We start from the raw sequence: 25,837 nt of genomic DNA, 5'->3' as shown, positions 1-25,837 counted from the left end.
AATTTCGTAGTGTCTTATCCTGTCCCGCATATGCTCTAATCTCAGCGTATTTCACGTTCCAAAATTCATCCCCTGATCTGTCACAGGACTAACTTGCTTCTGCCAACTCAGCTCTGCTACTGATATCCTACTGCATCCGTTGATAAACATTTTGGGCAAACTTACTAATAAGATATTCTACGTCAATTTCCAGTCATTAATAAATGTCACAGTCAACAATGGTTTCAGAGGTGACCATTGTGATGCACCACTCCAGAGATTTACAACCCTATAAAATTTTCATCTTCGTGCATGGTATTTTAGTTATTTTATGCAGTGTCATCACATTCATTCGCGTTATTAGGTATGGAATGTAAACACCAGGGAATCTTCACCGAAACCCAACCATACATTGGGGAAAACCTGAATTGCTTATGTTAGAAGAATCAATTCACAACTTGCACGGCGATAAAATGTGAAATATACGTCAAACATTCTAATATGTTTGCTTCGGCTACTGGACCATTGAAAGTTGTTACTACCTTAATAGTCGTTGTAAATGCGCTGTACATCATACTCATCATAAAGAGGATCATAAAGACGAGAAGCGTTGAAGGAGAACAAACATCTTCATCTAAGTTTACGAATTCTTCTTCACCACCTGAGTAGTGATCCAGGTCTACCGGAATTTCATCGACATCTGAAATCGAAATATATGTTTTCTTAGGAAAGCAACATACACTGATGACCCACTTCCCTTGAAGCACTTGTTTATCAGACCGTTCTGAACTTCAGGTTTCAATTTAACATTCGTTCAATGGCATTTAATAGGTACTGGATTCCAAACTTAATTCGCAGCGTGTATGACTCATTTGGTTAGATCATATCCTAACTAAAGAATAACTAAAGGTCCTTGTCAACTTTACTTGATGTGTTTTTTTTTAATTACTGACCACGTATCCACTTGATCCAGATTTCGGATAATGCAATCCCAGACGGTGAAATCCCTTTCTCTAGTTTAACTTCTGGTAAATGCCTAGTGCGTAGAATTGGAGTTGGAATTCATTAGGTGTTGAGGAAGTGGAATTCATCTCCCACATATAGGAAGTCGATTATATTCATTTGATGATGTAGAGTTCTATTTATCATAATTACAGTTAAATTCATGAAAGTGACATCAAATGTGGAAGAGCACTGTTCCAACAGGCTTTTGATAATATTGACCTCCCACCCCTAACTTATTCCGAGCAGTTGTCTCGGTAGCCCATCCCCATAGAGTAAAGGAAAGAGATAATTCAATAATTACTGTGATATTCCTTTTTTCTGGCGAGCTTTGCTTTATGTAGTTGCTGCTTGACTTCCACTTGAGCGTTTTATTCTTCTAAATGCAAACTTAAACTTCGATATTGGTGACTGCTTTAGTCTGTGATATTTCCGTAATCTGCATGCATGAATTTCCTTCTTCTCTTTCGAATATCCACGACTTCTAACACGCTGTTGTTTTAAATATGTTTTTCACTTACCCTCTAAACTCAGCACCTGACACTTAACAATATTTGCTGGAACATAGCCCATTCATTCATTCATTCATTTTCCTTCGTAAGATCACATTGTATAGAATGCTAGCAATATTATAGCCATCAGTCAGTTGCACTTCTGTATACAGTGAGCTGAGGGGTTAATAATTGAGGAAAGGAGTGCTAAAGGGAATCAAATGGGCCTCACCAAGTAAGACCATATAATCCTCAAAACTCAGTACCTGCAGCCGAGCCAAGATAATAAGATACTGACTTATATCACCACTCTAGATGCGAGATGAGAGATATCACATCTCCAGGAGCATATTAGGGTTCATCTGGAATTCATAAGGACCGATACAGTAACATTGGATTGATTTCAACGGCAGATGACACATCGATACTTACATAACTACAAGTTGCATCTCCTTGAAAATCTATTAACTATAGACATGCGATTGTCCATTGCAGCTTTAGACTGTGCTTTCTTTATTTTTAGCACCGTTGGCGCTTTCGAAATAAATTTGTTGCACATTATTTTAAATGTATTCACCAGTATTTTTCAGAATTATTGCAAGGAGTTGAAGGTTCCTTGCAAGGAGTTAAAGGATACCAGCACAGGGCAGAAGTAGGACTATTAGGATAGGTCGCCAGAGATCCAATTGCCCGTTGATGTTCTATTTGTCTCGTGCAGCAAAGGAAAGTGCAGGGATTAGTGGAGCAGTTAGATGGATGATAGTACTCACTAATTTGTAGTTATTTAGTATATCACAGTACCATTCACCGAAAAACATCACAGGTAATATTTAACAGCAAATACCCTGTGGTTTTAAAATGCATGATCTAAATGTCGAGATGTAAGTAGCATATCAATAGAAATAGATGAGAAAAGTTGCAAACAGTTTTTGAACTATTTGCAATGTTTGGGACTTTCACGTGACTGCCCAAAAAGTGGCTCACCTTGAGATATTTGGTCGGGCACAACAAGATTGAGAGGACAAGGAGGAGGCTGTGAAGCTCTGAATTTCAAGACAAATATGTTCACAGAGAGACTTTGGCAGATCTTTAACCCGTGTGTGTCAATATGCATAGGGAAGATAAGCCAAATACCTGTCTGCTGGAACACGATGACACACTCTCTGTTGTATAAAAGGGCTCTCGGGAGTGAATTGCCACAGTTGTGGATGCTCAGAACTAATGCAAGGATAAGCTTGTAGTGGCAGTTCAAGCTGAGACAGACGTAAAAGCAGGTGTTGAATAAGTGCACGTTATAGCGAGCATGGATATCTATTTCCGTTTCAACAATTGCAAGGAATAGGGATGGTTGCAGGCGAATGACTTTTGTATTCGCTGATGTCGAAGGCTTCGGTCTTCTTCATTCTCTTGAGCACTGGATGAAGTATACTCAGCGTCAAAGGTCAAATAGAGCTTGGACGACAATGCTATTTACTTAGCATCAGGTATGTTTCTGCTTGAAATCAGCAACCAATCATCATGTACTGTATTCACAAATATTCCCCCGGAAACGGTAGAGATATAATCCGAAAGTAAGAAGAGATATTGCGGAAGGAAACTTCTTGGCGAATTCTGGATAGACTTACGTGAAATCTAAAAGAACAGCAACTCAGTTAATCTTTTCGAATGAGATTTTGGCATAAATATGATTTAAAAATTTGCCGATGAAACTGCTCTCGGCAGAATCTCAGAGTGTGTTGAAGAGACGTACAAGAGTGAGATTAATCAGCTGGTTAAGTGGTGCCACAACAATAATCTTGTTCTCAACATCAGTAAGAGAAAGCAATTATTGTTGTAATTTTTTATAAGTTTGCTGTATTGGATTGGGCTGATGCCGCAAAATTCACGACATATGTACATGAAAATAAACTTGATCATCCATATTCCTAGCTGTTGTATGTGGTCCTTTTGCTTTCAAAGTTCAGATGAGAGGTACAGATGCACGAACAAGTCCATCCGTCAAACTAGATCACGAATCTCATCTCTACGAACTGCTAGGATCTGAATAGCCTCAGTAGTTTCCCGTACATCGTTGCCTGCCCCGTCTCCCTGTCATATTTGCAACATGTCAGAAGGAAATAGCAGTATACCAGATGTATTAATGAAGCTAATATATAAAACCGAGTCAAGGATTACTCTTAGTTGCAAAGATAAGAGAACACACCTGGAAGGTAAGAGGTTTTCATTCTGAATTTATTTCAAAGTAATGTGGCATACAGAATAAATCACTGTCTGCTATCTATTCCGTGACTTACTAACATCTCCGAAGTACGATATTTTTAGAATCACTGTAAAGCTAAAATCATTCTAATGTTATCGAGAGCTCATCACAATATTACCGAACAGATTACATTATTGGAATATTTCCCTTGTGGGATAATCTGAAGAGTGAATACTATGCGTGGTCTTCTGCGAATCCGCAAAACGAAAACTCAAACAGCTACGCAGTCAGCAAGAAATACTTCCAAACTATTAGTCATTGAATCAAGCAAAATTAGACGCACGATTTAAAGTTGTCAGTTAGTACAAGTGACACGTTAACTAAAGTAGGTTTACCGTGGGATTTATTAATACTTCTGACTAAATTTGTTGGTAGCGACGGATGTCCAACCAAACAGCTATAGGTGGTTCCCTTCTCCCAGTCTTCTGCGCTGATCCTCAGTTTGCTGGTGACTGAGTTAGAGCCGTTTTCCTTATCGCTGTTAAACTGGATTGAGTATCCCGAATGCAAAAGGGTGTCATTAGCCATCCAGCCGATATATATATCTTCCGGATAAAAACCGGTCGCGAGGCAAATTAGGGTAGCTGCTTCCTCGGCTTGAATCTCCTCAGCTGATGGGTACAAGAGGTAGACTTTCGGACGGTGCACTTCAGTAACTGGAATAGAAAAATATATGCTCAATTAGTTTTGTCTGTGACTTGCTGATTACTCCGTAATCCTCCAGATTAGAGATTTTATTTACCATTCTATTGACTGGTTCATGAATGTCACTGTCCAACAGTTTATTTAATGCACTGTGGCCTCAACACGGGGTTTAATTGCGCTTACCCTTGTTTTTTTTGGTAGCGATTGTCAGTGGTGTTGGCAGATCATGGTCTTCTACGAAGCAGAGGTATTCGGTTCCACTGTTCCACTCCTCTACACTGACTTTCAGTTTGGTGACGATGACGGATTTACTTCCCCTCCTCTCCGGACCGTGAGTCTCTACTCCGTTCATTCTTCGACTTCCATTTACTCGCCAGGAGACTATGACATTCTCTAAATCTGCGTAAACCACTTCGCACACAATTGTTGCTCTCCGAAGCGTCCAAATCTCTTCAAAGGAAGGCTTTTTTATGATGACATTAATATCAGCCTCATGGCAGTCTTCTGGCAAAAAAGTGGGAATGGTTATTTTCATTTTATGATACTTGAGATGTGGATTATATCAACTGTAACCAGGCCACAGTAGCTCATAATCCCACTTACTATGCACTTCTCTGTTTTATTTTCTGCTTCGCAAATACCGTTTCTCCTGCCTTATCAGATTGATTCCTCTATCTTCTTTAGGTGATATCCTAAATAATCCTCCCGTTTATTTATACCACAGTGCAAAGATTACATTGATATGAATTTAACCGTAGCTGCATTCGGGAATGCGAACATTCACCCTCAGATCAATAGAATACTGAGGGAAAACGTGGCTCGTTGGCCTGAACGTGGCTGCATTGGAAGAGATTCACATAAAATGAGAAAAACGTTTGCCTTTCAGTTTCTATTGTGATGTTGAAACAAATTGACCGAATAGGATAATTAAGTGTAAAGCTATACTCAGTAAAAAGTACAAAGTTTGAGAGCATTGTCTCCATTATGTACAGAGTAGAATGCTGTTCAAAATAAGGAAACAAAATATAAAATATCTATGAATCCTAATAAGAGCGCTGTTGTGTGTTCAGTACACCTGCAATTTATGAACCCAGTACTGACTGCTTTCTCCTCAATACTTTCCATAATATTTTTGCTGGAACGAGTCCACTATAAATAGGAAAACATGCCAGTAAAGTGAAACCGAAGTGGCCACACTGTCTGTGTAGGTTACCACATGCCACAAGATATAATAGAACCACGTGTTCACAGCGAGCTCTTGCCACATAATTGATCTTGAAAATTACCAAAGTCTACTGCAATGTTTGAGCCGACAACTGCAATATTTACGATATCACGATATCTAGTGTTAGGGAAATACTGTTAGAGTAGCTTAGGTGAATAAGAGCAGTCCATTTTGTGCATGTTAAACGGTACACCAATCATGTAACAGAAGCGACTGAAATAAGAGTTTACGGACGTTAAAGCAGCGATTGGTACTGGGGCCTCGGCTACTCTTAGTCTATTTCAATGATATAACTGTTGGATATGCTGTAATATGTCTGTTTGCTGGGAATACAAGCTGGGCGGCATCGTGATCTGTGAGAAGGATTCCGGGAAAATTTAGAGGGGTGTGGACAAGAAAATAAATTGCTAATACTTAGCTGATTGATTGTAAGGTGGAAAACGTGAGGATATCAACTTAGGAGAAATGAGTAGAACGGTAGTGCAAACACGAGGAAATCTGCAGATGCTGGCAATTCAAACAAAAACACACACACAATGCTGGTGGAACACAGCAAGCCAGGCAGCATCTATAGGGAGAAGCGCTGTCGACGTTACGGTCCGAGACCCTTCGTCAGGCCTGACCGAAAGGAAAGATAGTAAGAGATTTGACATTAGCGGGCTGGGGGTGGGGGGGGGGGGATGCGAAATAATAGGAGAAGACCGGAGGAGGTGGGACGAAGCTAAGAGCTGGAAAGGTGATTGGCGAAAGTGATACAGAGCTGGAGAAGGGAAAGGATCCAAATTGAGAAGCTCGAAAACGGATCCTGAAGCCAACTGGAGTCAGTTGGCGGCGGAGACACGTTCCAAGGAAGGATATATGGCTGTAATAGCGGGTCTGGGTCAAAATATGATGGAAAAGTTGAATGGCCAAAGGAATTATAGATGGGGAGCAGCAAGAGAGGGTTTCACTGAAATCCTGTTGAAGAGAGGATTTAAACTTCTTCAGTGTAGACATCACTGGCAGAAGCTTCGCAGTAGAATTTAAAGAGCAAACACGAGGAAATCTGCAGATGCCCGAAATTCAAACAACAATACACACAAAATGCTGGTGGAACACAGCAGGCCAGGCAGCATCTATAGGGGGAAGCGCTGTCGAAGTTTCGGGCCGAGACCCTTCTTCAGGACTAACCGAAAGGAAAGATAGTAAGAGATTGGAAGAGTTGAGGGGAGGAGGAAATGCGAAATGATAGGAGAAGACCGGAGGGGGTGGGATGAAGCTAAGAGCTGGAAAGGTGATTGGTGAAATCTGAAAAGTGTTGGGGTTCATCGTGGTCTGCGTGCTCTTTTACGTAAAGAATTGAATATCAAGAGCAGGTTGTTGCAATTTTTTCTGGAACTAATAATCGTAGAAATTCCACTTTCCCTTGCCACATAGATCATCCCGCAATAATAAGTTAACAGCTTCATTTGATGAGGAGTTGAGATTAGATTTGAGCAACATACATTCATAAGCAACCATCTGTCCTTATCATGGAAAGGAGTTAAAATTCATGAAGTTCCTGAAGGGTATTTAAGAACTGCTCTGACAATCTAATACAATGATGTCCTTGTGCCTGTATAATGATTTTCATAGTTTCCTTTGGTGCAATTTATGACTCCAACCAACAACACGACGCCAAGGTAGCGCAGAAGTAGAGCGACGTTATTGCAGGTCGGAGTGTTCTGGATTTCGGAGTTCAATGCCCGTGTCATTCTGCAAGAAGTCTTTAAGTCTTCCCCGTGGCATGTATTAGTCTTCTCGGATGCTCCACTTTCCTCACACAGGCAAAAGACCGACAGGCTAGGTTAATTAGTCATCGTAAATTGTCCCATGATTAGGATAGGGTTAACCAGCGTTGTGCAGCTGCTGGGGCGGCGTGCCTCGAACGGCCGCAATGGCCTACTCCGCGCTATAGCACTAGGTAAATGTATTGTACTTCGCTGTATAATGGGATCTAATTGTCCAAACGATTGATGCAATTATGTTGACTTTGCATTTTCCTGTAAACTACATTCCAGCTTTTCCGTTAAAGCGGCGATAGTCTGAACTCCCTACAACGTGGAATGAACAGTCCCCGTAGACATCCGTGGATATCATTGTGCGTTGTTGTGAGATCAGGGCCGAGCATCATCAACAGCATGCGAGATAAAAATAAACAGGCCATAAATGAGGAATCACTTTCCACACCGAGGGGCATATCTACTTTCCTGTTCCACGGAGGAATGGTTTGCATGCCAATATTTCAATGTAACATAAGTTCAAAAAAGAAGGGATGTGAGAACAGTTTCAACTCAGACATTGCCTCACATGTCCTGGTCGGATGGCTTCTAGTGGTGTGGACGATTTCAATACTTACTTAACACCAGTTAGTTTGGCTCACATTTATCTATCTATCTATCGATCTATTTAATATGCAGTTATTTATTTACTTACTTACTTATTTAAAGATATATGTAGCGTACGCCCTTCTGACCATTTGGACCGCACCACCAGAAACCTCCGATATAACCCTGGCCTAATCGCTGGACAATTCAGAATGACCAATAAACCAAATACACGGTACGTCTTTATACTGTGGAAGGAAACCAGAGTACCAGGAGGAAACCCACGTATTCTATAGGATGATCTACAACTTCTTACAGAGAACGATTCTCACCCAATTATTCACGCCGGCCATGTCGGAGACTTACCAGTAAAGCACCACTCTATCACCTGCGAGGTATTAATATGCTAATTCATGTCTATTGATCATATTGCACTTGACTTTAAACAAACCTGTTTACAAGCGTGGTCCATTGGTGTACGATCTTAGGGTATAATTACAAACGCCAAGAATGGCTCCGTTCATATTGCCATTCATCAATTCATATTTGCACACGTTCTTCCAGCTTTACCCTATTGAGGTCCTATCGGTGAGGTACATTAACATTATAATTCAGTTTGTCTCCCCATGTTCAACAGAGATTCGATTATATAACACTAATTTTAGTTGACGCTCACATATGTTACCTTATCGGACCGACGGAGAGGTCTGATTACTAATAAAGTACTACAGTAATGATCATTTCAATCTGCTCATTGCCGACCTTTGTGTAGTTTTATCTCTTGACTGGGATGTAAAGCATGGAATGGATACTTGCCTTTTGACAAATTGTACTTACTTCTCCGGGTGCTGATGTTTGCTTTCACAATAGATTGTGAAGGTGGGTGCGTGACGACACAGGTGTATGTTGCGTCCTTCTTCCAATCGTCTGCAGTCAAGTAAAGGAGGCTTCTCGTGCTGAAGGTCATGTCCTGTTGAAGTGCAGTTGGGAGGCTGGTTGCGTTCGAGTGGAATGCGGCTCTGTCCTTCTGCCACAAAACGGTTATGTCATCGGGGTAGAATCCCGTTATCATGCATGTGAGCGTAGCGATACCCGCAGTTTGAATCTCCTCTGGAGACGGGGACAAGATGCGTACCCTTGGTCTCACTGGTTTGGCTGCAAGAGAAGGTCAATCAGTCTTAATCTCCAAAACAAGCTGGACAAGGTTCCTAACTATGCGCTGGACAAGTTGTTTAAGAATCCATGGTGAGCGGTCTACTTGTTATCAGCTGTTTAGGATAATGGTGGTGATAACTTTCTGCCCGGAAGTGTATCACGAGCGGCGTACCACGGTCCCAAGAGCTATGTTGTTTGTGATATAACGATATGTATGTGCATATAGAAAATATAATTTCTGAGTTAATGGATAAGACTAAACTTGGTGGTGTTTTCAAACGCGATGATGGGTATCAAAAGCTGTGGCAATACAGATCAAATATAATGTTAGAGTTTGCGGATGCAGATTGAGAAATGCGTGTCGATGCAGTTTGGGAACTGAAGAAGGGGTACGCCATGAATAGAAAATATTTCATTATTAAGGAATGTTTATGAACAGAGAGATATTGGGGTTTAAGTCCATAGTTCCCTGAAAGTAGCAGCACCGGTAGATGGTGTGTTTTCAAAGGAACATGGCATACTTGCTTTCACAGGTCAAGATTAGCATATGAAATTTGGGACGCTCTGTTTTAAATTTACCAAACACTGGTGCACTAGATTTTGAAATATCTGGTCGCCTCGTTGTAAGGTAATGGCATTGCGCTGGAAAGAGTGCATAAGAGATACAACAGTATGTTAACTGGGTTGGAGGACGTCAGTTATGGGGAGCAATTAGAATCGCTGGGCTTGTTTTTTCTGGAGTGAAGGAAACTGAGTAGTGACCCAACAACACCATGCAAAATTATCAGCAACATGGGTAGGATAAGTAGACAACAGCATTCGTATGTCTAGACTATGAAATCCAAAGATGGCATATGCTTAAATTAAGTGGGAAGAGCTTTAGAGGGCACCTTAAGGAAAGGTAGTACAAACGAGACTGTTGATATTTTAATCACGCTGGAAGTGGACACGCTCACTGCATTTGACAAACATTTAGACGATCACTAAAATAGTAAAGACATTCAAAGACTTTTTTCTGTTGCTGAAAATTGGATTGAGGTAGATATGAAACATCTTTGAACATTGGGTTCGGAGGACCAACTGTATTTCTGTGCAGTATGATTTTATGACTACAACTTCTCAGAGGAGTAGTAGAAGGATACAATTATTAGAATGCCTGCTGCAAGTCTCCAGAAACCTGGTTTCGGTCATAACCTGCTCTACTGGAGTTTATTCGGTTGCCGTGTGGCTGTGCGCGTTTTGTTTTAGGTTCTCCGATTTCCATACCGAACAACATGCCGGTGCTTGCCAGGTCGACTTACCATAACTTACTCTTCAGCAGAGTAGAATCTGCGAGGAATTGTTGAAGCTACGAAACAATAAAATCGATTCAAGTGGAAATCGTTGAATGAGTGTTGAAGCGGGTTTGGATTCAGTCGACCGAAGGGTCTGTTCCAATGCTGTCGGGCCCTAAGCTTTCAACATTTCATTCGACGAACTCTTGGGTGGAACGCTATCGGTGCACCATTTGTCAGAAAACCTGTCTTGCCCTGAATAAGATTATACATTATGATTCTAGCAGAGGGTAACTCGTTCACCATCATGCCTGTTTTCCCTGAATACTGCGGCCTGGCAGTTTCTGCTCCTCTTTCTGCATCTAAAAACAGATTATTGTTTTTAACAACATTTTGATTGTTGGTATTGCACCCACCTTTTGCGTTTCGTGTCCGTTTTGATAACGGAGCAGCTGATTGATTTTCCTGCACCGAGCAGGAGTATTCTACTCCGCTGTCCCACTCGGCCACGCTGCTGGTCAAACGGCTGACTGTCACGTACTGGCTCCCGATCTTTGCTGCTTGTTCTGTCTGAACACCATCAGCCCGTTCCTTTCCACCCACTGTCCAAGAGATGGAAACCTCAGCTGGAGTCGTGGCGATCACTTCACACACCAGTGTGGCAGTTTTGTTTATCCACATTTCTTCAACGGTAGGATCTCTGAGAAATAATGCGAATTCTAGAAGATATAATTGAAAGGACTCATGACGAATCTGAAGTTTAGCAAGGATTTCAATATAGTAATTACCTGCTACACGTTAAGAGCTTAAGGTGGAATTTGTTAATCATGCTTAAGTCGTCATTTCGTGCACCCTTGGGTCAGATCATGACCACACACTACTCTTCCACACTGAAAGAAAGGAAAATGGTTGAAAATGAATAACATATAGTCATTCATAGATAAGTGTGGCGAAGGATAGAGAGAGAGATGCAGCCGGCCATACCCGGAAAGGAGGACAGTGATAAAACACCGGTGTGGGGAAGGGGCAGTGGCTTGTGGCAGAGCAGTCAATGGGTTTCAGCGAGACAGAGAGATTGACTGAGGGAGGACAGAACACAGGAACATAGAAGGTGGAAGTGAATGTTAGGTGGAATGAAAGGCTAAATAAATATGCAGTATTCAATCTATTTATGCAAGAATGATGGACCAGTTTAGCACAAGGTTTAACTGTTTGATAAGTCAAGTGGTTGCCTCGACTACTTTCTTCCTTTCATTTATCTATTTTGCAACATTTTCATTATTGCATGCTGATACCAGCCACAGATATAACATATCAGTAAAAATTAACGTGCTGTTAAAATTGAAAGTTAAAGGGGATCACGGAGGATTTTATATTACTGCCCCTTTCCTATGCTTATTTTTTAAGATGTCCGGATTCCTTAGAATCAGTTCAGAAATATAAACTCTATTCGATGCATTAACATGATCAGAAATCAATATTCACTGATGCGCCATGACGTCTGCTGACTACACTTCGCAAGATTTTCTTGTAATTCTTACCTCTGATATTTAATGTTTGCTGCCTAAACATTCCGATTCACACTCCTATCTTTCCCTTGTCCAAACTTGATACTGACACGCATCTCAATCTTTAGTAGTCTGGTTATTTTTAAATCTTGTCCGTAGATCATAACAGCCCACCAAATGAAATATTGAGGAGGAAAGTGGAAATACTGCACCTATGAATTGGGAACTCATTCTTACCTGACTCAGCTCGTATTTCTTTGCGGATGTTGCTGCTGGTTGCAGAGTGGGATACACTACACGAGTACACAGCACCACTGGCCCATTCGTTTAGAGGCACTTTGAGCACACTTTTTGAGGTAAACGTTTCGTCTGAACTTTCAGTGGAAGAAGTGGTGGTAAACCCGGACCGTACGGCTTGTCCGTTTCTCTGCCAGGTCACTGCAATGTTTCCAGGTCGGTATTCGCTCATGAGACAAATCAATTCCACAAAGCCCTGTGATTTTTGTTCGGCAGTTGCAGAATAGGCAAGAATGATGTTTGGCGGAGTCGGTTGTTTTGCTAAAATTAACAAAAACAAAAGTCTTTGAAATGATTGAATCATGTATACGTTGTTCTTCTGACAATCTGTAAGGCATAAGACAAGTACAATATTCCTTGCGTCATAGGAATCTCTACACGTCAAGAGCTACGTTAGCATTTCTAAGACCTTTTGGCTGAAGGGATGACTGAAGCTGAAATATTTCCTTCAGCATAGTGGTATCACAGCTTACGGTTATTTTATTTTTATATACCTTGAATGGTACTTCGAAATTTCGCCTGATTATTCTTTGTCGTATCAAAGCTGCCGTTGGCCATACGAATTGACTAGAGGAGAGAGATTTAAAATCTAGCTGTCAGAATAAAATCTCTCACTCAATGTCAGCAAGACCAAGGAGCTGATTATCGACTACAGGAGGAGAAAACCGCGGGTCTATCTGCCGGTCATCTTCTAGGGGTCAAAGGTGGAGAGAGTTAGCAACTTCACATTCCTCTGCGTTATCATTTCAGAGGATCTATCCAGACTCCAGCTGGTAAGTGCCATTAGAAAGAAAGCACGGCAGCGCAACTACTCTCTTAAAAGTTTAAAAATATCCGGTATGTCATCTAAAACGTGATAAACTTACGTAGATGTGCCGTAGAGGGTATACTGACTGGTTGCATTACGGTCTGATATGGAAATATCAATGCCCTTGAACGGACATCCTGCAAAAAATGATCGTGAATACAGCACAGTTCATGACGAATGCGACCTTCCCTGCCATTAACCCCATCTATACGCCGCGCTGTCGCAGGAATGCAGCATTTATCTTCAATGACCCTTGGGTTCCAGGCCACGCTCTCTTCTCGCTGCCGCCATCGGGAAGGAGGTACCGAAGCCTAGGTACCCAAACTAATTGGTTCGGAAACAACTGTAACCCCTTCAACATCAGCTTCTTGAACCAGAAGGAATACCTTCACTCAACTTCATTTCCCCAGACGTTGAACTGTTCCCATAACCTATGGGCTCAGTTTAAAAAAATATATATATATTCATCTCATGTTGACGATATTTATTGTTTGTTTATTTTACTTGTTTTTTCTCTGTTTGATTTGCACAGTTTGTCTTTTGCCATTTGGTTGTCCGTTTATATGTGTGCGGGTTTTGTTGATTCTATTGTGTTTCGTGGTGTTTGCTGAGAATGCCCGCAAGTAAAACAATTTCAGGGTTGTGTATGATGACGTATATATACTTTTAAATTTGATGATGATGATGATGATGATGATGATGATGATGATGATCTTAATGATGATGATATGTAGGCTTGTTAAATGGTAATCGTATCTGAAACGTCAGCAGTTTGTCCATATTACAGAATATAGTATTTAATAGTCTGCACAATTTTAGACTAGGTTTACCTGAACGGGACAAAAGTTATCTTTCAACTTCAGCACGTTTCCATTTTTCTCAAACTGCAAGTTGCTGTTGATGATTGCTGAGGTGCACTGAATGTGGGAATCAACAATGGCAAGTTGACAGTGTATCTACACTGATAGAGCAGGCAATAGATAGCATGAGTTTATGACATGAGTTAAGCATGAGTTTAAACTGATTTGGCAAGGGGAAGGAAACCAGGGTGTTAGGGTCGACGGAGAGGAAAATAGAAATAAGTCAAGGAAGTCCTGCTGTTCTGGAGCATTTAAACTAATGTGGCAGGGGGATGGGAACAAGTGCAGAGAGACAGAGGGGTGTAAAATGAGAGTAGAAGCAAACAGTAGTAAAGTGAAAAGTAAAAGCGGCAGGCAGGCAAATCTAGGGGAAAAATCAAAAAGGGCGACTTTTCAACATAATTGTATAACGGCTAAGAATGTCGTAAAACAAGCCTGGAGGCTTTGTGTGTAAATGCGAGGAGCATTCGTAACAGGGTGGATGAATTGACTGTGCAGATAGTTATTAATGAATATGAAATAGTTGGGAACACAGAGACACGGCTCCAGGGTGACCAACGATGGGAGCTCAACATCCAGGGATATTCAATATTCAGGAGGGATAGACAGGAAAGAAAAGAAAGTGGGGTAGCGTTGCCAGTTAGAGAGCAGATTAACATAATAGAAAGGAAGGACATTAGCTGGAGTATGTGGAATCGATATGGGTAGAGCTGCATAACATTAAGTGGCAGAAAACACTGGTGGGAGTTGTGTACAGGCTACCTAACAGTAGTAGTAAGGTTGGGGATGGAATTAAACAAGAACTTAGAAATGCGTGCAATAAAGGAACAGCAGTCATAATGGGTGACTTCAATCTACATATAGATTGGGTGAACCAAATTTGTAAGGGTGCTGAGGAAAAGGATTTCTTGGAATGTATGCGGGATGGTTTTCTGAACCAACATGTCGAGGAACCAACTAGAGAGCAGGCCATTCTAGACTGGGTATTGAGCAATGAGGAAGGGTTAGTTAGCAATCTTGTCATGCGAGGCCTGTTGTGTAAGATGGATAATATGGTAGAATTCTTCATTAAGATGGAGAGTGACATAGTTAATTCAGAAACAAAGGTTCTGAACTTAAAGAAGGGTCGCTTTGAAGTTATGAGACATGAATTAGCTAAGATAGACTGGCAAATTATACTTAAAGGGTTGACGGTAGATATGCAATGGCAAGCATTTAAAGATCGCATGGATGAACTACAACAATTGTCCATCCCAGTTTGGCAAAAGAATAAACTAGGAACGTAGTGCACCCGTGGCTGACAAGGGAAATTAGGGATAGTATCAAGTCCAAAGAAGAAACATACAAATTAGCCAGAAAAAGCGGCACACCTGGGGACTGGGAGAAATTCAGAGTCCAGCAGAGGAGGACAAAGGAATTAATTAGGAAAGGGAAGAAAGATAATGAGAGAAAGCTGGCAGGGAACACAAAAATTGACTGTAAAACCTTTTATAGATATGTGAAAAGAAAAAGATTGGTTGCGACAAATATAGGTCCTTTATAGTCAGAAACAGGTGAATTGATCATGGCGAACAAGGGCATAGCAGACCAATTGAATAACTACTTTAGTTCTGTCTTCACTAAGGAAGACATAAATAATCTTCCAGAAAAAGTAGGGGACCGAGGGTCTAGTGAGATGGAGGAACTGTGGGAAATACATGTTAGTAGGGAAGTGGAGTTAGGTAAATTGAAGGGATTAAAGGCAGTTAAATCCCCAGGGCCAGATGTTCTGCATCCCATAGTGTTTAAGGAAGTAGCCCAAGAAATAATGGCTGCATTAGTGATAATTTTTCAAAACTCTTTAGATTCTGGATTAGTTCCTGAGGATTTGAGGGTGGCTAATGTAACCCCACATTTTGAAAAACGGAGGGAGAGAGAAACGGGGGAATTATAGACTGGTTAGCTTGACATCGGCGGTGGGGAAAATGCTAGAGTCAGTTATCAAAGATGTGATAACAGCACATTTGGAAAGCTGTGAAATCATCGGACAAAGTCAGCATGTATTTAAGAAGAAAATCATGTCTGAAGAATCTTATAGAATTTTTTGAGGAGTTAACTAGTAGAGTGGATAGGGGAGAACCAGTGGATGTGGTATATTTGGATTTTCAAAAGGCTTTTGACAAGGTCCCACACAGGAGATTAGTGTGAAAACTTAAAGCACACGGTATTGTGGGTATGGTATTGATGTGGATAGAGAATTGGTTGGGCAGACAGGAGGCAAAGAGTGCGAATAAAGGGGACCTTTTCAGAATGGCAGGCAGTGAGTAGTGGGGTACCGCAAGGCTCAGTGCTGGGACCCCAGTTGTTTACAATATATATTAATGATTTAGATGAAGGAATTAAGTGCAACATCTCCAAGTTTGCGGATGACACGAAGCTGGGCGGAGGTGTTAGCTGTGAGGAGGATGCTAAGAGGATGCAGGGTGACTTGTATAGGTTAGGAGTGGGCAAATCTATGGCAGATGCAATATAATGTGGATAATTGTGAGGTTATCCACTTTGGTAGCAAGAACAGGAAAACAGATTATTATCTGAATAGTGGCCGATTAGGAAAAGGGGAGGTGCAACGAGACCTGGGTGTCATTGTACACCAGTCATTGAATGTGGGCATGCAGGTACAGCAGGCGATGAAAAAGGCGAATGGTATGTTGGCATTCATAGCAAGAGGATTCGAGTACAGGAGCAGGGAGTTTCTACTGCAGTTGTGCAAGGCCTTGGTGAGACCACACCTGGAGTATTGTGAGCAGTTTTGGTTGCCTAATCTGAGGAAAGACATTCTTGCCATACAGGGAGTACAAGAAAGGTTCACCAGATTGATTCCTGGGATGGCAGGACTTTCATATGATGAAAGATTGGCTCGACTGGGCTTATACTCACTGGAATTTAGAAGATTGAGGGGGGATCTTATTGAAACGTATAAAATTCTAAAGGAATTGGACAGGCTAGATGCAGGAAGATTGTTCCCGATGTTGGGGAAGTCCAGAACGAGGGATCATAGTTTAAGGATAAAGGGGAAACCTTTTAGGACCGAGAAGAGGAGAAACTTCTTCACACAGAGAGTGGTGAATCTGTGGAATTCTCTGCCACAGGAAACAGTTGAGTCCAGTTCATTGGCTATACTTAAGCGGGAGTTAGATTGACCCTTGTGGCTAAAGGGATCAGGGGGTATGGAGAGAAGGCAGGTACAGGGTTCTGAATTGGATGATCAGCCATCATCATAATAAATGGCGGTGCAGGCTCGAAGGGCTGAATGGCCTACTCCTGCACCTATTTTCTATGTCTCTTATGTTTCTACATTGAACATAATACCACTTTAATTCTCCGAGTTCACCCTGCCAATTAAGGATCCATTTTTATACTACGAGAGAAAATTTGCTGTACCCAGTTAGATGATTGATTGATGTTGTGTAGTTGGATTTTCAGAAGGCCTTTGACGAGGTGCCACTCATGAAGCTGCTGAACATGCTAAAAGCCCATGGAATTACAGGAAGATCCTAGCATGGAAGCAGTGGCCGCTTGGCAGGAAGCAAAGCAAATCTTTTCTGATTGGTTGCCGATCACTACTGGTGTTCCACTAGTGTTGGGATCGGTTCTGTTTTACGTTATATTTCAATGATTTGAATAATGTAATTGATAGTTTTATTGAAACGTTTGCAGATGATACGAAGATTGATAGAACGGCAAGTAGTTGTGAGGAAATAGAGGCGCCACAGAGCGGCTCTAGACAGATTCAGAGAATCGGCAGGCGAAGAAATGGCAGTTGGAATACAGTGTCGAGAAATGCATCGTCATACACCTTGGTCGAAGAAATGAAAGAGTTAACTATTTTGTAAATGGGGAGAAAATACAAAAAAAAACTGTGGCGCTAAGTGACTTGGGAGTGCCTGTGCAGGATTCCCTAAAGATTAATTTGCAGGTTGAATCTATGGTGAGGAAGGAAATGCGATGTTCGCATCCAGCTCAAGAGGACTAGAAAATAAAAGCAAGGATCTAATGCAGAAACTTCATAAAACACTGGTGAGGCCTCAGATGGAGTACTGTGAGCAATTTTGAGCCCCTTGTCTTCGAAAGGATGTTTTAAAACTGGAGAAGGTTCATAGGAGGTTCACAAAAATTATTCTAGGATTGATTGGCTTCTCATATGAAGAGTGTTAAATACTGGCTCTGGGCCAGTATTCGCTGGAATTCAGAAGAACGAGGCGTGACCTCATTTTTACCTATCGAATAGTGAACGGCCTTGATAGAATGGATGTGGGGTGCATGTTTCCTATAGTGGGAGAGTCTAAGACCAGAGGACACAACCTCAGAATAGACAGGCGCCCTTTTAGAACGGAAATGAGGAGGAATTTCTTTAGCTATGGAGTGGTGAATCTATGGAATTCTTGCCGCATGAAGCTGTGGAGACCAGGTCTTTATGTATATTTAAAGCTGAGGTTGATAGATTCTTGATTGGTCAGGACACGAAGAGGTACGGGGAGAAGACAAGAGATTGAATAGGAGAGGAAAATTGGATCAGTCATGATGAAATGGCGGAGCAGATGTGGTGGGTCAGATGGCCTAATTCTGTTCTTATCTCTTATGGTCTTATGGCCTTATGGAATGAAATGGAAGCAAACTCGTGAAATGAGCAGTTTGCGTCGAATCCATTGAGTCAGGAAGGTGCTGGGCAGCCCGCAATTGTCGCTACGTTTCCAGCGCATGCCCAAATCCACTAATCCTAAGGAGACATCTTTGGAATATGGCTGACATTGTAATAGGGCAATGCTGCTCACTAGAATCACAGGATAGGTGTTTGGGTCCAGAATGTTTATAATTAGTCTGAAAGATATTTTGGCGAAGGCAACATGAATATTTGGAAAGAGCTATGGAGAAGTACAAGACACACAGTAGCTTAGCCATTAGCGCAACTATATCACAATTCGAAGAGTCAGCGTACAATGTTCAATTTTGTTGCTGTCTCTAAGGAGCTTGCTTGTTCTCCCCATGACCGTGTGGGTTTCCAAGGAACTGCCATTTAATTCTATAGTCCAAAGTCATAAAAGTTAGTAAATCGTCCTATGATTAGTCTAGGGTTCCATAAGTGAGTTGCTATAATTCTACATTAATCCATTTTGGTGTATTTTACCCACAACCACATCAAGTCCTCCATATTCTATCATTGTTCTATGCACTGTGGACAATATTCAATTGCCAGTTAGCTAAACAATTGAACGTCTTTCGGATGTGGGAGGAAAATGGAGAATAAATATGGGATTCCCCCTTTAGGAGAGTGATTAGATAAAGAATTCTTTTCTTTTACAATGTATTGCAAATGTTGAAATTATTCAAATGTAGAATTAGGAAATTGGCATACTTAATGCAGAGATCGTTGCGGACATGCAAAGCAAAAGGTAATCACATATTACAGAAGGAGGGGAGATATAGAGTTTATAACAAAACTGATGACGGTGAAGTGAAAGAGTAGTCCAATACACTTTATTGGACTGAAAAACAGATTCCCTTCGATTGGAAATAACACAGTAAAATAGAAAGGGTGTTGATGTAGTTTCTAAGTATTTAATACATTCACCCTCTCATACTCATCTCAAATGCTGATTCCTTCCCAATTTCTCAGTTAAGTGCATGAAATAGGCTGTGCTTGACTTCTGAAAAGTTCCTTTCCCAATGGGATCAAAACCCAAGGGGATGATCTGCATTAATTTGGGAGAAAATGGGCCGGGCAGACGGAGTAATACTCCACAGCGCTATGCACAAACAAAGACGATGTTGTTTACTTGCCTATTTAACAAACACACACACACACACACACACACACACACACACACACACACACACACACACACACACACACACACACACACACACACACACACACACACACACACACACACACACACATGTGGAATTGGACTGGATTCCCACAAAAATCCATTAAGAACGAGATTCAGAGGACTTTTAAACACGACTAAGCTCGGACAAAGGAGCTTAACAACATGTTTGAAACTAAGAAAGATGAAGCAAACAAACAATAATAAGTTCAAGTAAATTGGACGAATGATAGATATTTTTGCGAATTGCTTCGCTGACATTTGTGGATCCCATAATATTGTCGGAGGTCTGCTTTAATTTAAGTTTGTTTTAGGAAGGAACTACTTGTAAACGCTATCATTCAATTGATTGATGAAAATTAAAACCCGTTTCGCAGAAACGTTTCCGTTGCAACCCATATTTGAGCATACTGCTTCAATGACGACAGTTTTATATTTTGTACCATAGCACGGTCAGTTTAACAATGTAAACCTTTATAATTGGTGTCTTGAGCGACACTGACACATCTAGAATGTCATTCATTAAGATCTGGAGTGTAACTTTTAATTAAATGTAGCGCCCTGCCAATTGACTAAAGCATTCAGCGAGATGGTAGAGACTTGATATTTATTGTGCTCTTCTTTCAAAGAATACATTGATTATGTTGACCTTCATTCAGTATCTCTTCTGGCCTTGTGCACAGACCTTTTGCCTCCCTCTGCCCTCCCTGAATATTCTGACGATTGACACTAAAATATAACCAAAGTTATATAATTCCAACAATTCTGACAACAGAAAATATGTTTAATCCTGATCGTCTAGGCGCTCACTAAATGTATGGATTTGTTAGAGCATGATATATGTTTCTAAATAGAAGACATTTTTTCTTCTATTCCAGCTAAATGACAGGTTTTTTTTCGCAACGAGTATATGTTTTAACAGCCCCTCGAAATATCAAGTTATTAACCTGAACTGAAACCTATTTCATCTTCAAAGTTCTTTCCTACTTGGGTCTGTGACCATTGGGGAGTAAATCCACACTCAAATATGCAAGGATATGAGGACCTCGCACTTATATCAATACAGCAGGTAATACTTTAAAGTAACCATCGGACGGGGTTGGGATGTAGCAAGTCGAGGGTAATTTGTGCGCTTCGATTTGTAAAAATATTCCAAGTTCAATTTTCGTCTTTTTAAACGAGCGGAAGTACAATCTTGGGAGGATAAAAGCGTGTACTTAAATTCTTCTGGGGTGTCTTAATCAATAAACGTGTTTCTAATGAAATGCTTATACTCCAAAAATACATTATAATATTGCCCTTTTCGGTTTGCATCATTTAAACGAGAATATAATTATACTTTACTTCGGGGAAAAGTACGTGCTTTCTCAAAATGTATTAAAAAAAATCACTTACCCGGTTTCACAGTCAGCTTGGTGCCAGTTCCGTCATAGTAAACAGCCTTGGCACATTAGTTCACATGAGCACAATAACCTCCTTGTTGGAAATAGCGTATAAATCCGTCAGAGAATCCCATACGTCCATGATACGATGGTAGGGGACATAAATGAAATGGTTGCACTGGCCTGTTTAAATCCCGTCGATAATAGCTCTCAGTCAGGTAGATAATATCAAGGCTTTGTTATTAATATGATGATCACATATGCACTGCAATTACACAAATATATAGAGCAAGGCTTTGCTTTGTGTACCAGTCTCTGGCAGAGATAAAGAATGTTTGTCTGAAAGCAGTTTTTGTCCCTAAAGGAATATCTTGCATTAATTTTGCGTTAATAACTGTCGAGGTGATTTTTGCATGAAGGGGACTGAAGATTCATCACTGTGTCCCACCCCCACACACAGTCTTTGATACTAGTACTAAAAGGTTCTTCTAAATTAATACAAGAAACCGAGGTCACGGCGGTTGCAATTACAATCTCGCTTAATTTCGCATTATTCTATACAACTTATTTTATAACCAATAATCCTTCGAAAATAGTGTACAGTTTTATGCATTGTATATCTGCATTGTACAGTTCAGGATCGGGTTAACATTGACTTTAGTGCATTAGTGGTTTTTGAATTGCGGAGTCCGAGCTTTGTATCACTGTGACAGTCGTCTTCAGCTTTGCAAAAATACGTGGCTGTGTCGTAATCAATTAGGTTTCTGATCTTCAGGGAAAAGGACTTTGCTGGCTTGTTGACTGATTCCGCATATCGTCCTCCAATAGATAGCTTATCCCAACTCGATCGACCCGGTCTTTGGATGAACCATGATGTGCTGTACAGGCCATAGCTAGAAACTCTTAAAACACAGTTGATGGTCAGAGTTTCGCCTGGTCGTTTTGTTGCTTCTCTTGGTGTCTGTTCTACAAATTGACTGAAGGCATCTAAAGGGAGAAAAACATATTTAATCATCGCATATCTGAAGCAGCACAGAATTTAACATAAAATGAAATTTGTGGACGCAACGGCAAGATAGTAACCATTATTCTCTTTAAAATTGAACTGCACGTACTTGGCAACCAGGTTAAAAATATCGAAACACATAAAATATGCATTGTTCCTTCACGACCTGAAAGCCTCTTTAAACAGAGAAGGTTCCAGACACCAGCGCAGGCTGTCTGTGCAACCTTGTGGAGAAGCAAAGACTTTATAAGCCTCGCGAGTCTGGCCTCATTTGCATAATGCAGAATGAAGGCACATCACTACGATTATAGCTTGGATAATGATATGCATTATATCCGATAATTACATCGGTAAAATATATGACGCATTAACGTGAATGTATAGATAGAAATTTAGAGAAAGTTCTTCATTGCTTCCTTCCATCGTACTGAACGTATTTCTCTCTGCTCTGTTATATGGAGAGAGCTCCGCAAAAATATGTTAAAGGTCTAAAGGTCATTATGACACAGAAAATACTCTGAGAACAATTCAGTTTATCACCACGATTAGCTAAAGATTATTCCTATTGATGCAGACCAACTGAGCATATCCCTGTCTCCCTATCTTGCTTCCTCTATTCACCATTGGTAATCAACATGAATCTGATGCTATCCATAGTTCCATAGTAACAAATTCTGAGGCGAAGTTTATTTTCATTTGTAGATTCGTGACTTCGCTTGCAATGTGCGTGGATAGTAGCAAAGCAAAACACAAGATACTGGAGGAACTCGACTAGACAAAAAGCATTACGATGAAAAAACTCAGATCTGCCTAATTGACGGTAGTAATCCGGGTCATTTCTGATCAGAAGACAGAAAGGAGATGGATTTAGGGACGAAGATCGTATCAGGTTGTTCATTGTGAAGGGATTTGTCAAATTCGAACTACATGGGAAACTGGGAACCACGTTCCACAATGAAGTCAAAAGGAGAAGAAGATGGGCAATGAATTTGAATGGAATACATAACTTATAGGGAAGAGTGAATGGCGGCAGACGTGACAAATTTAGTCAAGATGATAAAGAAAGCATGCTTAAGGTTTAGGGAAATAAAATCCAACGGTGATACTGAAAAAATATAAATAAGCCAGAAAAGAACTCAATAAGAAAATTTGGAGAGTGAGAGTGAGAGTGAGAGAGAGAGAGAGAGAGAGAGAGAGAGAGAGCGAGAGAGAGAGAGAGAGAGAGAGAGAGAGAGAGAGAGAGAGAGAGAGAGAGAGAGAGAGAGAGAGAGAGAGAGAGAGAGAGAGAGAGAGAGAGAGAGAACGAACCATATTTTGGCAAGTCGGATACATACATCAAGAGACTAAGATAACGCGGCAGAGTATAGAACCACTCAAGGATAAAATACGAAGCATACTTTTGGAGAGCGATTCTGAGCGTTCAGTCCTAAAGTGTACTTTGCATCGGTTTTTACCAAGGAGAGAGAATTAATGGGTAGTGAGACCAGAGTGGACAATGCTAATTTACCAGGACATTTTGAGATTAGGAATATCTTTAAAATCATTCATCTTGAAGTGTTTGCAGGGCCTATTGAAGTATTCTAGAGAAAGGCGAGGACGGTGATTGTTGGTGCCATAACCAACATATTTGTACAAGTTCAAGTTGAAGTTTGTTTATTGTCATTTGAGTGTACATATATGCAACCAAACGAAACAACGTTCCTCTGGACGACGGTGCAACCACACAACATATATCACACACAGTACAAAGAAAAAAGCAAAGTATTATACTATAAATAAGTTAGCAAATTCTAATTCAAAATGTATGTAGTAATGCGCAGCACAGGTAAATAGTAAACAGTACAGTAAGCAGTCCGCTGTCCTAGAGAAGATACATAGGTGTTGGCAGGGTATTCCTATTCTCACACCCTGAGGGAAGAAGCTGTTGTAGGGGACAATGTTGTTTCTTCGTTCAGGAATGGAAATGGCGTTATTCTGGAATTAATAGATTGGTGGATCTTATTGTTAGTGGTGGGTATATTAATGTAGTGGATACTTAGAAATAGAATTTATGAGCATTTGGAAAAGCATAGCCGAACTAGGGATCATCAGCATAACTTTGTGCGAGGCAGGTCATCTCTTAGTATCCGTATTGAAGGTTTCAAGAAGGTGATGAGATGATTGATGAAGGTAAAGAGTTAGAATATGTCTACGTGGGTTTTCGGGAGATATGCGACAATGCACTCATGGGAGACTCGTACAGAAGATTAAGAAGCATGCTATCCATGGTGACCTGGCCGTTTGGATTCATGATTGTGTTGCCTACAGAAGATAGAGTGCAGTGCTTGATTGATGGTTCTGTATACGTCACTAATGTTGTTCCGTACCAGAACCTCCAACGATTGTGATGATATATATAGTGGCGAGCATTTGGTCCACAATGACAGACGAAACAATGCTCCTTAAACTCGTTTAATCCAACAGCCGATTTTATTGGGACAAGCGCAAAAGCTGATCGGGCGCCATGACCCGGGGAGAAACACAGTCAGTCACCTGCAGACGGGGAGGTGTTTATTACATACCCTGGTTACAGTTACTGTGACCCACAAACACACATGCAAATAACTGTACGACCTAAGCTAGTCCCAGCCGGTCACGGTTCAGTACGACTGCATTCGGCCACTCAAGTAACAGCACACGGTATACCACATCGGAGATGCAGTCGAGCAGCTCTCCCGGTCCCTTCTAATGGCTTATAAACTTGGGGATAGTCCCTTCTTCCGGCTGGGGTAGTAGACCCAAACTGGGGTCTCCAGCTGGTACTGCTGCATTGGCGCCCTAGACTGACTCCAGCTCGTTCTGGGACGTGCAAGCATCTTTGCAGTGCACGAAAAACTCCACGTCCTGCCTGTCCACTGGCCAATAGAAGTGTTCGGGGAACTTTCCAAACGTCTTTGCGACCCCGAAACGGCCTGCCCCCACAGCCCGTGCACGGAGCGTAACATCGTGGCCACCGCTAGAACTGCAGCCCGTCCCGCTTCTCCAGCGTGCCCACTGAGAGAATAGGGCTTTAATCTCCGGATATAGAGCGGAGACCTCTGTCCACTCCGGCCATCGTTCCACGCTCAGCGATCCCCTTACCCGGTTCAGCAGAGGATCGCTCACCTGCTCGCTGTAAAGCTGCAGGTCAATGGTGGGGAGGTCTACATCGCTGCCAGCTGCCACCTAAAGCGCCGCCTCAACACTTGCCCCTAGTGTCGCTGTGTTGCCTTGGGCCACCTCACGGTGTGCTGCACTGTGGCGGATCGTGGTGAGACCGTGCTGCTTTTTGCCGCCCCCGCCCGATCCGCTTTCTGAAGGTGCCCTGCCGGAGAACCACGACTTAGGTGCCGGAGTATTGCCCCACTGTACATCTACGCGCGCTCCCCAGCGGGACAGCAGGTCCAGGCCAATGAAGCAGGACTCCCGGATGTCAGTCATACGGACCTCGTATTCTGCTGTGTTTTCCCCACTGCGATAAGAAGCCACCTCTTCCCTCACGGAGCCGCACCGTTGCCAGTAACCGTAGCCCGCTGGACCGGTGTGGTTGTCCACACAGGCAGGGTGGATGGGCCGTTTTGCGAGGAAACCTGGATAGATAATGGTGAGGATTGACACCGTGTCCACTAACGCAAGACCTCTGATGCCATCTACCACGCAGTCCACGCAAAATAATTGTTCTTCACCTAGACGTTTCACCCGGAGAGGCGACAGC

At 41.6% G+C, this 25,837-nt stretch overlaps 1 gene segment (V, D, J or C); it reads right to left on the bottom strand.

The window, feature by feature from the left end:
- Positions 1-3,683: 3,683 nt before the first annotated feature.
- Positions 3,684-21,218, bottom strand: LOC140716384 (Ig heavy chain C region-like). The segment is given in 6 exon segments: positions 3,684-4,388; positions 4,561-4,881; positions 8,785-9,102; positions 10,793-11,095; positions 12,122-12,442; positions 21,112-21,218. Coding segments are annotated over 5 exon segments (1,557 nt in total).
- Between the last annotated feature and the right edge of the window lie 4,619 nt (positions 21,219-25,837).

The sequence above is a fragment of the Hemitrygon akajei genome, chromosome 25, assembly GCF_048418815.1.
Source record: "Hemitrygon akajei chromosome 25, sHemAka1.3, whole genome shotgun sequence".
Lineage (NCBI taxonomy): Eukaryota > Metazoa > Chordata > Chondrichthyes > Myliobatiformes > Dasyatidae > Hemitrygon > Hemitrygon akajei.
Note: the sequence above shows the minus strand (reverse complement) of the source record. Positions and strands in the feature narration are given on the sequence as shown.